Genomic DNA, 13,288 nt, shown 5'->3' on the forward strand with positions numbered 1-13,288 from the left:
CAACCGTTGCAACGGCCAACATTTGCTGACATTCTCTTGTGTTGGTAACGGGTGAATATATATACATATACACATACATGTATATATACATATATATATATATATATATATATATATATATGCACACATACATATATACACCTGTAATCATCATGTACTTTCTCAGGGAAACTTGACTTAAACAAAATATTCTGAAGGAACCGGTGAAATTGTTGAACCGGTATCAAACCATTCGAACCGTTAAATCGCAGTTTTTAAGCTCTTCCCAAATGGCTCAAGTTTGGACCTTTTCCTAATGGGCCTCTCATGTGATTTGTAACCAATCAATTATATAGAGCAGACCCAAGTCCAAAACAAGGTGGTGTTGACTTTTAGTCCAATTCATATCCCAAATACCGCTAATCTGTCATTCGTAACATTAAACAAACATAAAAAATTTTAAAGAAACAAATTGGAGTCATTGTGGAATAGCAAAGGACATGAATAAATTAAATCTAATCAAGATTTCGTACACATTTACAATTAAGGAAGTCAAGATATTTTTTGAGGAAATATGTTTTAATTCATGGTGTAGTTTAAGTTGTATTAGAAACTAAAATAATCTCTTCATATGTGTAAATTTTGCTTTTGTTTCAATACAACTAAAATAAATAGTTTACATTAAAAAATTTACACCTTATAAAAATTTAACCTTATTTTATTTTTTATTGTTTTATAAATTTCATAAGTAGGATAATATAAGGGTAGTATTGGAACAAAAGTTTTATCTTTCTTGTATTTCCTCCAAAGGGGTTAAAATGTTACAAGAAATGTCAATCCAAGAAAAGTAAATGAGATTTTAAAAATCTTAGGAGAGCTGAATGATATTAGAAGAAACCTCAGGGGAGGTTTCTGAAATTATCCCATGAATTTTTCAACTCATTATATTAATTTGCTGCGAATTTCCATGTCTCTGATTTCTTGTGAACATCCATACTAAATGCATGCTATCTGATTTCTTCCAAATGGTTTCTATTTTTTTTTTCCCATCTCGGTTTGATTTGCATTCCATCGAAGATGCATCCATCTGCTTCTAAACAACCATTATTCATTAATTTGACCTTAATGAATCAAATACCTTCTATTTATAAAATACACGCGTAATAGAAATCAGAAGATCATAAACTAATCTAATGATAATTGCATAATTCTTGGAGCCATGTAACGCTATGCATAATTTTTTTTTTTTTGTTCGGTGGCACAAAAGTAGTGTAATACTTACTATTATTGAGTTCAGTCAGTTACCTTGCTGGTTTTTAACCATAGACACAGCAGGACTCGCGATCTAACTTGATTCAACTCTTTCCTATATGTTCTTGGGATGACTCTTCCATCAGGGTCCTAAATAGTGTTTTTTTTTTTTTGTAATGAAAGGAAATTGGGTCCTAGATAGCTTTTATTATTTGTTTACTTACATCAGGCTTCTTAAGATGCATTTTCTAATTAATTGAGACTGAAAAATGTTCTGACAACTGGACTAAATCACTTTGTGACGACATGGAATTAGAAGATCCTCTTGGCATTTTTCCGGTGGACCGACTGAATGCTAGCTTTAAATTGGGTGGTCTTGTTTTGAAAAGGACTAGGCTTGGGATTGGGACCAGAGACATTACTTAACCAAGTAAACATTCCCCTACCTTAGAATATATGTCGCTTTAAAAGACCAAGACAAACCTGCAAGACGCTCGTAATATGTCGTCGGGATGATGTTCATCAACTTTAGTCATCATGAGACTTTTTACAAAACCCAAGTTGCACATATTCGTAGTGTTGTCTTCCACTGGGCTTTTGGTACATTCTTTGCTGTGAAACCGTGAAAAGTTTTTTGCACAGTACCGCACAAGCCAAAATCAAACGCACATGATTCCGCTCATAATTATTCAACTTTACGTACCATGAGTGTCTTTGTTATCTATTGTATACTCAAGTCAAATGCTTGAGACAAGAATAAAATAACCCTGTTGAAAACCTTGGAAGAGTAGGACATTGCTAAGAAACTTGACTTAGACAATATCTCGAGGAATCTCGAGTACATGTAGAGGGTAGGGGCACTTGATATTGCTAGAGGATACAGAAGAGTTGAAAACCTTGCTGCAAGGCTAATATGTACTCACATTCTCAAGCATTGGCAACAGATTGGTGGTTTAGTGTGTTTGCCCTATGTGTGTGTGTGTGTGTTCTGTATTTCTCATATTTGTATATATCTATACAGCCAAATCAGCCAAGCACTACGGTGCCACCACAAGCCCGACTGGGATCCTCTGTCTAGGTATCCTGTCCAATCTCTCTGTCCAGGTATAACAGAAAGCTAAGGGTTTGTCTTAACAATTGTTTATTATCCTATCAATCTTTCTTAACATTCCATATTAGGTTATAAACTTTTAGTGATCGAAGACCATAAGCCAAGAGCAAATGCAAATGATTGCACTGATTACTCGACTTTAGTCACCATGAGACTTTCTACAAAACCCTAGTCTTTACTTTGAGAGTCTTGAATTATTCCACCTTTAGTACAGCATAAGACAAAATCAAACACAAAAGATTCCTCTATTTAACCTTTTTTTTTGAACTTTGAGAATCTTGAAGTATTATACTTGTGTCAGGAGCTTAAGACAAGGATCAAAAAAAGAAAAAAAATAACTTGAAGACTACAACATTGAAATTGCGATATATATATATATTATATATAGGACAGCTGGAATTGCTAGAGGAAATATAGGAATTCAAAACCACGCATTGGTAACAGGTTAGAGTTTTTCTTCTTCTCCTCTAGTTATGTAACATCTTAAATGCATATATAGTCGTATAAATATATTGTAGCCTGTTATTATTAATGTGCATGGTTGAATCAAAAAAGAAGGGTAACCGACAATTGAGCATCGAGTGGCAACACTGAAAGCACAATATTTGCTATTTATAATTTGATTTTCAAGCCTGATTTAAGGAAAAGGAAAAATAATAAAAACATTTACATGTGTGAGACTTGGGGGAATACTATTAATTAGGACAAAATTTGAAGGTGCAAACTCCAATTTTCTTTAGATGTGTTTGGAAGCACTCCTACAAAATATATACAAGTTGAGAAGGAGATCTGAACCAAATTTAGCTTACCACAAAACACAGTCAACAGGAAAATACAGCTCTCGTTTTCATTTTCCAGATAGAGATATTAATTATAGCATTTGGCACTGAAACACCTAAAAAATGAAGAACTAAGCTCACCCCGTACGTCTCCTTACTGTCTCTCTGATAGCCATGCAACAAGGTCCAATATAAAACGAAAATTGGATGTCAATGTCGACCAATAACATATTAGCGAAAAATTGAATGAGTTCAACTGCATCCTCATCGTTAAATTTCCCAGTTAATAAAAAATTACTCCTACCAAGATTTCTGAAGAAATTTAAGGCCTTTATGTAGATCCCAACTTATAAAAAAAAAAAAAAAAAAACTGACTAAGAATGTTGCAGTTATCTTCCTCACAGATGGCCGTAGCCTAGAAATCTAGAGTATGACGATCAACCATATGGATCAACCAAAAGGGTTGTCCCCTCCCTTCCTTAATCTATAAACAGGAGAATAAAATCGAAGCCATACTAACAATGTTTTTCATTCCTTCCCCCAAAAAAGAAAAGTTTTTAGCAGTTTTTCCCTTAAAAATTCTTTAAACTAAAGTCATGTTGCATCATAATTTTCATACCTCAAATGGATTGTGGATTCATTCCAATTTAAACCCATCAATTTGTTTTCTAATTTCCACTTTTCAGCATGAGTATTTGTTTTAGATATTCAGAGTCAGAAAAGGACGCCAACTTGAGCCAATGTTGACCTGCATTAGTCTAATGAAAATGAACATATAGAAATCCATGCAAAATAACTATATTTATAACCACCAAGAGTAGATACTTATTTATAAATGTCTCGATATGGAATATAAAGACACACTCAACAATTATTCATTAATTTGACCTTAATAAATCAAATACCTTCTATTTATAAAGTACGCGCATAATAGAAATCAGAAGATCATAAACTAATCTAATGATAATTGCATAATTCTTGGAGCCATGTAACGCTATGCATAATTTTTTTTTTTTTTGGGTGGCACAAACGTAGTGTAATACTATTATTGAGTTCAGTCAGTTGCCTTGCTGGATTTTAACCATAGTCACAGCAGGACTCGTGATCTAACTTGGGACAACTCTTTCCTATATGTTCTTGGGAAGACTCTTCCATCAGGGTCCTAGATAGTATTTTTTTTTTTTTGGTAATGAAAGGAAATTGGGTCCTAGATAGCTTTATTATTTGTTAACTTACATCAGGCTTCTTAAGATGCATTTTCTAATTAATTGAGACTGAAAAATGTTCTAACAAAGGGACTAAATCATTTTGTGACGACATGGAACTAGAAGATCATGATCATCTTTCAAATTAGGTGGTCTTGTCTTGAAAAGGACTAGGCTTGGGATTGGGACCAAAGACATTACTTAACCAAGTAAACATTCCCCTACCTAGAAATAGAATATATGTCGCTTTAAAAGACCAAGACAAACCTACAAGATGTTCCAGTTGGGATTCTCTATACCACTATTCGGTGTCAAATTCAGTTACAATTCCACTTATCATGTGATGGTAGAAGAAATTTAAATAAACAGCACATGACAAATTAAATAAACAGGACACTTGACATAAATATAGAAGTGGCATTGAATTGCCACTGAAAAAGTGACATTGAGAATCCTGTGTGAAGATGTTCGTAATATGTATGTCGGGACTATGTTCATCAAACTTCCCGTCTTAACCCTTAATATTTTTGAATTATTCCAGACGAAGCTAGGCAATTAAATGGTGGACAGATATTACAAGTTAAATTATGCAACATCTTCTTTTCTTGTAATCGAGAAAAAGCCAAAAAGCAAAAGTTACCCCAAAAAAAAAAGAAGGAAAAACAGAAGGTGTGCATGGAAAAGCCAAAAAGCAAAGATAGATTGCTATGCACTTTTTTCTTTTGAAAAAAATAAACATTGAACCTTGATGAGACGTTAAAAATAGTTTAGGGACTAACTAACAAATAAAAAAATTTGAAGTACTTTTGTGAGACTTTAAAATTAGTTTCAAGGATCAAATATATAAACTGCTTAAAAGATGACAGAAAGATAAGGGTTTGTCTTAAAAATTGTTTATTATCCTATCAATCTTTTCTAACATTCCATATCAGGCTATAAACTTCTAGTGATCAAAGACTATAAGGGTGGATGTATGAGATAATCCAAAAGCAAATGCAAATGATTGCACTGAGTACTCGACTTTAGTCACCATGAGAGCTTTTACAACTTTAGCACAGCATAAGACAAAATCAGACACAAAAGATTCCTCTGTTTAACTTTTTTTAACTTTGAGAGTCTTGAAGTATTGTACTTGAGTCAGAAGCTTAAGAAAAGGCTAAAAAAAAGCTAAAAGACTGCGACATCGAAATTGCGAGCGAGTATATGTATATATAGGGCAGGTGTGATTGCTAGAGGAAATATAGGAGCTCAAAACCACGCATTGGTAACAGGTTAGAGTTTTTCTTCTTCTCCTCTAGCCATATAATCATATTCTTCCCTTTTATTGGATGCAACATCTTAAATGCATGTATAGGTGTATAAATATATTTTAGCCTGTTATTATTATTATTATTTTTTACCTTTGACTAAAAATACAGCTTTCTGCTGATTGTCTTTATCATTTTAGTATGTATATATGTTTATCGAAACGAGACAAGCAAGAAAGTCTAGAGTAACTTTTGTCAAAATGCCGTATATGTGTTTAGGATGTTATGCTTAATTTGGGAAAAGTTAGTACGGCATTACGTAATCTCAATATGAAGGAATGTACATAAACTTTGGTTCCAAATTCGTAGAGAAATAAGGATCACGGTAATGGGTGAAATTTGCAATCAATCTAGTTGAGGAAGATGAAGAAGAAGAAGAAAAAGAAGAGAAATCATCAGCCAAAAATGACCGCTCCACTGGAGGAATGTTCGAGATGATCAATTCTCCTATTATTTTCTCTTCAGATATGCAAGTTACGATCAAAAGAAAGTAGCTAGTCAATTTGGATTCCATATATAAGTCACCTCTAATTAACTAAAATCGTGTAATTTGGTTTAGTTCTGCACGTGCATATCTTGTGTCTATCCCTTGTCATGATGTGTTTAGTTTTAAGTACATTAATGTAAGAAACAAGGAAATTAATTAGTCACTTGTCAAAAGTACTAACTAATCTCATCACCGATCATATGTGTGCAAGTTGGATCACCAACGACTGACTAAATTGCTTGTTAAACTTAATTATTAATCTAAACAATGGTACTGGTGATTTTTCCTTAATTTCAGCGAGCGATCGACTGTATTACTCAACACAAACAAAGATCATGTCCACCGACGCCAGAACTGTCCGAATTTCTAATTGTATCCATGAAAAGCTTTCTAGGCTATCAGATGCCGACATTAGGGCGGCATCAAATGAGCGATGCATATTCAAGGTCCGTGAGAGAAAGCAAAGTCAAATCGAAGAGCCATACGAACCACAAATGGTTTCAATCGGACCTTATCACCGCGGTAAGCCGGGGTTGCAATTAATGGAAAAGTATAAGCTGATTTACTTGAAACAGCTTCTTGATCGAACAGGTGAGAGAAGTCTAGAGATTTGCATTGAGGCCATGGCAAATCTTGAAGGAGTAGCTAAGAGGTGGTACACCGATGAAAGGATCAGTCATGATGGTGACGACGATTTTGTGGAGATGATGCTTCTTGATGGCTGCTTCATACTCGAGCTGGTATGGAAAATTAATCACACCACACAATCTACAAATGGCATTTTATCAGACGCACTATTCATAGACCTATTAGGAATCGAAAATCAAGTCCCTTTCTTCATCCTTGTTGAATTGTTTCACAAGACCAACCCTAACTCTGGCGCCAGCAGCAGTTTTAATAATTTCGCTCAGCGTCTAACTGGTTTTGTAATTCCTGCTTATGGCAACAAAGAGAATGAATATGTTGTTGATGATGATCAGGTCATTCATCTACTTGACCTTGTCTACAAAGCCTGCACCTCTTCGTTTGCTGCAAAATTTACTACTCCTGGTCCAAGGATTGGTATTCCGGAGGCTGATCTTTTCTCACTGTATCATATAACTTCCGCCAATGAATTACAAGAAATTAATGGGGTTAAGTTCGTAGATAGTGGGAAAGTATCATGGCTTGATATTACTGGGGGAAACGGTGTGGTAAAAATCCCTTGTTTTATGGTTCATGTTGATACAGAACGTCTGCTCAGAAACTTAATTGCATACGAACTGCATTACGTCCTTCACCATAAGGACACGAGGTGGTATATATGTGATTATGCAATATTCATGGGACGTCTCATAAATTCTGCGAGGGACGTCGAGGTACTGCGCCGCAGCAAAATTATTATCAACAAGTTGAATGATGATCAGGCTGTCTCTACTATGTTTCGTAGGGTCACCGGAGATATTTACCCCGGCAACAGCTTCTGTTACGCGGATGTATTCAGTGAACTGGAAAAGTATGCCAAAAGCCGTCGGCATGTCTGGTGGACAAAGTTCAGGAAGACCTACTTCAACACCCCCTGGTCCCCCATTTCATTTGTTGCTGCAGTTGTTGCGCTTATCCTCACTTTTCTCCAGACCTTGTATACCATCCGGTCTCGGCCTCCGCGGTAGAACGTAGTAACAAAACTACTAAACGAGTCATATCGGCCACATGGTAAGTGCGTTTGTTTGGTCTGAATATTGTTTGTCTTTCTTTTTCAACACAACCTAAAAGACTTTCATCACCATCCATAAGTTGTGCTATCAGTCAAGTTTCTTGTATTTTCAGTATCTCATGAAGAAGAAACAAAAATCGTGTGTGTTTGTTTTGGTTTTGATGATATGTAATGTTTTTATTAATATTAATCCTCGGATACAATATATCTGTGCTTTCACCGTTTCAATGTCATCATTTCGCCTGGTTTGGTATCAAAAGTTATTTCTGGTTCACAGATTGTGCAAGTAATCTCTATTTTACTGCATGCATGGAAATCATTACGATCAGAGGGAGGAGAAAAATTGAAGAACCCTCGAAAGTTCCTGCACTAGCTCCTTAATTTTCTAATGTCTCTAGTTGCTTTTCGTAAAGATTTACACCAGCTCACTTCTCCAATAAACAAATCTTGATACAATAATGCAACACCAAAACCGAAAGCTGATATATACTTTTCTTTTCTTTTTTTTTTTGGAGCAAACAACTCTAAAAAAAGAAGAATAATGAAACTACCTATTTTTTAGATTTTGTGTTTTGTTTTCCACATAAACACATGCAACCCTATAACAGAAAAAGTAATCAGTTAGATGTTTGACAAATGCATACTTAGTTGGCTATGTTTTCAAATATTATACTTGTTTGAATCAAACAAGAAGGGCAACCGACAAGTGAGCATCCAGGGGCAACACTGAAAGCGCGATATTTGCTATTTACAATTTGATCTTCTAGCCTCATTTAAGGAAAGGAAAATAAATAAATAAAAGCATTTACATGTGTGGGACTTGGGGGAATAGTATAAATTAGGACAAAATAAAGGAAGGTGCAAACTCCAATTTTCTTTAGACGTATTTGGAAATCCGACCCTAATTTATTTTACCATGAAACACAGTCAACAAGAAAATACAGCCCGTTTTCAATTTCCAGAGCGAGATCTTAATTCTAGCATTTGGCACTGAAACACTTCAAAAATGAAGAACTCCTTGGGTGTAGGTCAAGGGATCAATCCCTTGATCTACAACTCATACTCAACCGAGATCACAAGGCAGAATATTGGTATCAAGATAGATGTCACCTACTGAATGAAGGCTTCTTGATGCGATAAGTTACCATGTGAAATTAATTATTTGTTCACCAGAACTCTGTAAAGTAATTAAAGTTAATATTCCAACGCAAAACACGAAAAGTGTTACATATGTTCCTAGCGTTGTCTTCCACTGGGCTATTGGTACATTCTTTGCTGTGAAATCATGAAAAAGTGTTTGTAGAGTACAGCACAAACCAAAATCAAACACACACACACACACACAATTCCACTAATAATTACTCCCTCCGTCCATTAACAGGTGCCATACTTTAATCACTTGATTTCAAAAAAACAATTAAAAACTTGGTAGGCCCACTAAAGAAGTTTCTCTAAAAAACAGAGTAATATTGGTGTGTATAAAATTTTGACTCAATTTATAGAAAAACATTGAGGCCTGCTCCTTACTGTCCCTTAGAAGAGTTTGAGTTTAATGGCTTTCTCTTTTAAAATGGCCCCACAAAATAAACAGACTTGACATGGCCTTACAAACTTGCTACTCGGTATCCGATTAAATAAAGATAAAACTGGAACTCAAACTCGTAAATTTCAACAACATTACTATGCATAAAGAATTAGAGTCTCGAAAAGTGCGGCACAACAACAAAAATGACCTTTAACGGCATTTAAAGGTGTCAGTATAGATAATTTAAACTGACACTTTACCTTTCTTCACACCTGAGATGAGTGTCGTCCCTTCCAATGTGGGAATAGGCTCGAAGCATCAAAGGTGTCAAGAAAATGATGCTATTATAGCATCCCATCTGCCAACAAAAACTCCTTTTCTTGACAATCGTAAGTGTTTGAATATTGTCGAAGCTGCTGAGATATGCTGACACTTTTAACTGCTAGGAATTTTTTTTTTTAAATAAAGAAGCAACCTGATTGTGCTTCCTACCATACATTCTGTCAATCAGATACCCAAAGGACTTGTAAAATTATCCCAAAGAACAGAATGCATGTAGTAATTTAAAAGCAAAAGCTAATGCTCAAATATCATTTATTGAACTAAAAGTCAGCAACAAGTACTAACATAGCTAATCGAAACCGGGTTACAGAGATTGGCACATAAACTGGGTTACAGAGATTGGCACATAACAAGTACTATTATAGCATCCATAAACTGGATTACAGAGATTGGCACATAACTCTGAGGAATGACATGACCAGCTGCTGCAATTGGTGAAAAATCAAGTATTGCATTGCCTTGTGGCATGAGCCTAAAGACGAGGGATGTCCTGCAGGGCAAAGTGTACTAATCAGTTGAGAAATTTCTTCAACCTATGACATTCTTGGGCAACTATCAAATTACACTTAAGCACCAATATCTACCTTCCGCCACTAAAAGTTCCTGGAGGGATATCCAATGCAGAGCGATGTGAAGCCGCAGGCCTCAGACCAGCTGTAGCATGGCTGAGAACCTTGCCTGTGAGAAGTAAAAGGTCCCCAGGAACAAAGCCACTATCAGCCAGGTACCAACGGCCATTGGGGTCACAAACCTGGAAATAATAGGAAAAAACTGGTGGATAATTAATCAAGGAAAACAAAGTGTTGAAGCATTACAATTCCAAAAATGATCTAGTTGAAATGTAGAAAAAATGTATAAGCAGTTAAAAAGGAATCCAGGAAATTAGTACATATTGTTGCAACCTACCTACAGATCATAAAAAAAAAAGTCCAAATATAGGTTACAACACCTGAAGTCCAGGAGCATCTGAGGAAATTAGTGTCAACAGCCCCTTCTCTACTTCACCATTTCCACTCAGCTTTCCACCTCCTGTAGATCCTTTTCCATTTAGTGAGTGTGTACTGAAAAAGGTTGCAATAAAGCACTGATAAAGAAGCCTCGTTAGCAGGCAATGGGCTATCGTCAAGCAAGTGGTCGAAAACACTGCAAGCAGTGATACATTCTAAATACAGATTAGAAAACATTAAAGTTGACCACTAAAAGCAAGCATATATACTCCAAAAAACATGACTTCTATTTTAAGTTCAAAATAGAAGTCATCTCTAAGAAATCCTCACAAGCAGCTTGATATGATAAAAGGGAATCAATCAAACGAACAAGAAATGTAGGCCACTAACTCTCACTCCTCCTCAGCTATTTGCCCTTTCTCACTGACATAGATACCATCAAGGAACTTCCGGATATCTTTGTTCTTCACATGGCATTTTTGTCCACAATAAGAAAACGTTGTATATTAGCTATCCAGCCAGATGAACTACATTTTAAAGACAAGTGACAAGGAACAAAACTTGTAGATTCAAATGTCATAAATATGGCACAGAGTGACTCTTACTTGGTTTATCAGGGCAGCAGATCGGGAAACAAGCTCAATGTCATTGCTATCCAACACCAATTCATCCTTAACCTTCTCAGACCGGATAACAGTGACTTCTTCAAGCATATCCACCTTACTCACCCGATGCAGAAAACATCACACATTACAAAATGTTCCCTATCAGAAATTTCAAGCAATCTCAACATGCATAATGGGGGCAACCCAATGGAAGCAATTCCATAATACCTCTCATAGTCTAACAATATTGGTCTAGTAGAAAGGTTCAACCATGACCCAGTCAATATTAATTAGCCTCAACAACACTGGTCTACAGATGTTGCAGCAGAAATCCTCGAAGAAAGAAAAAGGCAGAAAAAAAAGAAAAAAAACCAAATATAGTATGTTTGGCAAAGGAAAGTAATTACTTCATTTAAAGTCAAACCATAATGCCAATAGCATCTACTACCCATTTCTATGAATTAAAGACGCATATAGTATTACTAGCACTAAAACTATTACCACGGATCTCCAATGACCAGTGAGACAAACAAAATGATTCCAAACGCAGTACAATCACATAACAACCAAACAGGATACTAAAATTGACAATGTAATCAACAGGTAAGCAAACCAGATAAGCAATTACCGAGCAAACCCAGATGAATTATCGAGCAACCTCACACAACCCAACCACGAAATGCCCAAGTTGGGGATCATTCTGGCCTTAGTTGGCTTAATTCTCAAATTGAAGGGTCAAAAGCATCTAACAATAAGCCTAGAAATGAACAGACACAAAGCACTGGTAGTCTGGCCCATAAACTCTGCTCAAATACACACTCAAACCAAAGGGAAAAAGGAAGAGCTCCTCCGCACAAGTCTAAGTCCTCTTACAGTATCAAGAAATTCTAATCGAATCAACAAAATTCACATGTGTGAAAATGTAAAAGAAATCAGAAATAACAAATCTAAAGAGATAAGAAAAGACCCAAATATTCATCATGCTAGTAGAATAGTAGATACCTTCTTCTCACCAAGGAAGTTGCGGATCTCAATAGAACGGTTGGAGCTGGTGATGGAGGCGTTGATTGGGAAATGTGCATAGACGAATCTCATCTTGTAGCAGTAGCCCTTGGTAACGCCGATGATGAGGTTCTCGACGTGGCTGAGGGCAGTTCGAATTGCGGCAGTGGTCTTGCAGGAGCCGAACCAAGTGTCGACCTTGAGCTTCCTCTTTCCGGTGGCCTCATCGGTGATGAGTTGGAAGTCGAGGTTGAGATGCTTGAAGTTGCGAGTAAGCTTCCTGCGTGGTCCCTCCACCTCGATCTGCTTGGCTTTCATCTTAATCTTAACACCGCCAGGAATATCCATAGTCTCCAATGCTAGAATTGTCTTCATCTTGGACCATCGCTCACAGTAATTCCGCTTCCTCTTCTTTTTCGGAGAAGTGCAAAAGATTGGCAGCCAAAAAACCCTTACAAATCCATAAAGTTGAAAAGGGTGTTTTGGCCCGCCAAAATCAAACGATGCCGTTTTGTGTCTTTCTTTTTTTTTTTTGGTACACCTCACATTTTCTCAAGTGTCATGTTAAGTAGTCTAAAGGCACATTATTATTTTTATATCTGATAAAATAAAAAAAAATTAGTGTATATATTATTGAGTTGATAATAAGTGTCATGATAGAAGTGCTATAATGGCACAAACCAACAAGTGTCCTTATAAACATGTCAGGAAAGACCATTTTTGTTGTAGTGCGGAGGGAGTATTTAACTTTATTTACCATGAGTGTCATTACAATCTATTATATACTAAATTCAAATGCTCAAGAAAAGAATAAAATAACACAATTGGAAACCTTGAAGAGTAGGACGTTGCCAAGAAACTTGACTTAAACAATATTCTCAAGGAACTGCGAGTATATATACAAGGCATGCATGGGCAGTTTTGATTGCTAGAGTGCATAGAGAAGTTGAAAACCTTGGTGCAAGAGCTAATATGTGCTGACATTCTTCAGTGTTACTAACAGGTTAGTGTTTGTATTCTTCTTCTGTAATCAAGTGCTTTCTTCTTATTTA

At 36.0% G+C, this 13,288-nt stretch overlaps 3 protein-coding genes across 4 annotated transcripts in view; 2 read left to right on the forward strand and 1 right to left on the reverse strand.

Annotated features, from left to right (window-relative positions):
- The first annotated feature begins 5,578 nt into the window (after positions 1-5,578).
- On the forward strand, positions 5,579-7,988 carry LOC113765782 (UPF0481 protein At3g47200-like). The gene is made up of 2 exons (XM_027310034.1): positions 5,579-5,596; positions 6,417-7,988. The coding sequence occupies exon 2, from the start codon at positions 6,455-6,457 to the stop codon at positions 7,769-7,771; it is 1,317 nt and encodes a 438-aa protein (XP_027165835.1). The 5' UTR covers positions 5,579-5,596; positions 6,417-6,454; the 3' UTR covers positions 7,772-7,988.
- Positions 7,989-11,017: 3,029 nt separating this feature from the next.
- On the reverse strand, positions 11,018-12,632 carry LOC113766965 (60S ribosomal protein L9-2-like). Of its 2 annotated transcripts, none has more exons than XM_027311129.1 (3): positions 12,238-12,632; positions 11,235-11,358; positions 11,018-11,108 (listed from the first exon to the last, which is right to left on the reverse strand). In XM_027311129.1, exons 1-3 carry the CDS (start codon positions 12,609-12,611, stop codon positions 11,022-11,024), a joined length of 585 nt encoding a protein of 194 aa, XP_027166930.1. In that variant the 5' UTR covers positions 12,612-12,632; the 3' UTR covers positions 11,018-11,021. The 2 variants fall into 2 exon arrangements, with proteins under 2 accessions (XP_027166930.1, XP_027166929.1); XM_027311128.1 differs by having other exon boundaries at positions 11,235-11,348; positions 12,237-12,632.
- A 557-nt stretch (positions 12,633-13,189) lies between these two features.
- Positions 13,190-13,288, forward strand: part of LOC113765366 (UPF0481 protein At3g47200-like) — an 85,022-nt gene continuing 84,923 nt past the window's right edge. Inside the window, exon 1 of the mRNA XM_027309515.1 lies at positions 13,190-13,239. The gene's annotated coding sequence lies outside the window, so the exon portion shown is untranslated. The remainder of the gene's footprint in view (positions 13,240-13,288) is intronic.

The sequence above is a fragment of the Coffea eugenioides genome, chromosome 3, assembly GCF_003713205.1.
Source record: "Coffea eugenioides isolate CCC68of chromosome 3, Ceug_1.0, whole genome shotgun sequence".
Lineage (NCBI taxonomy): Eukaryota > Viridiplantae > Streptophyta > Magnoliopsida > Gentianales > Rubiaceae > Coffea > Coffea eugenioides.

What these genes read in the sequence shown, in the direction of transcription:
- LOC113765782 (XM_027310034.1), top strand. Translation starts at nt 6,455, where the DNA reads ATGTCCACCGACGCCAGAACTGTCCGAATTTCTAATTGTATCCATGAA.
- LOC113766965 (XM_027311129.1), bottom strand. Translation starts at nt 12,611, where the DNA reads ATGAAGACAATTCTAGCATTGGAGACTATGGATATTCCTGGCGGTGTT. An exon ending in AACTTCCTTGGTGAGAAGAA is followed by an intron (nt 11,359 to 12,237) that starts GGTATCTACTAT and finishes TTTTCTGCATCG; the next exon opens with GGTGAGTAAGGTGGATATGC. An exon ending in CTGCTGCCCTGATAAACCAA is followed by an intron (nt 11,109 to 11,234) that starts GTAAGAGTCACT and finishes TATTGTGGACAA; the next exon opens with AAATGCCATGTGAAGAACAA.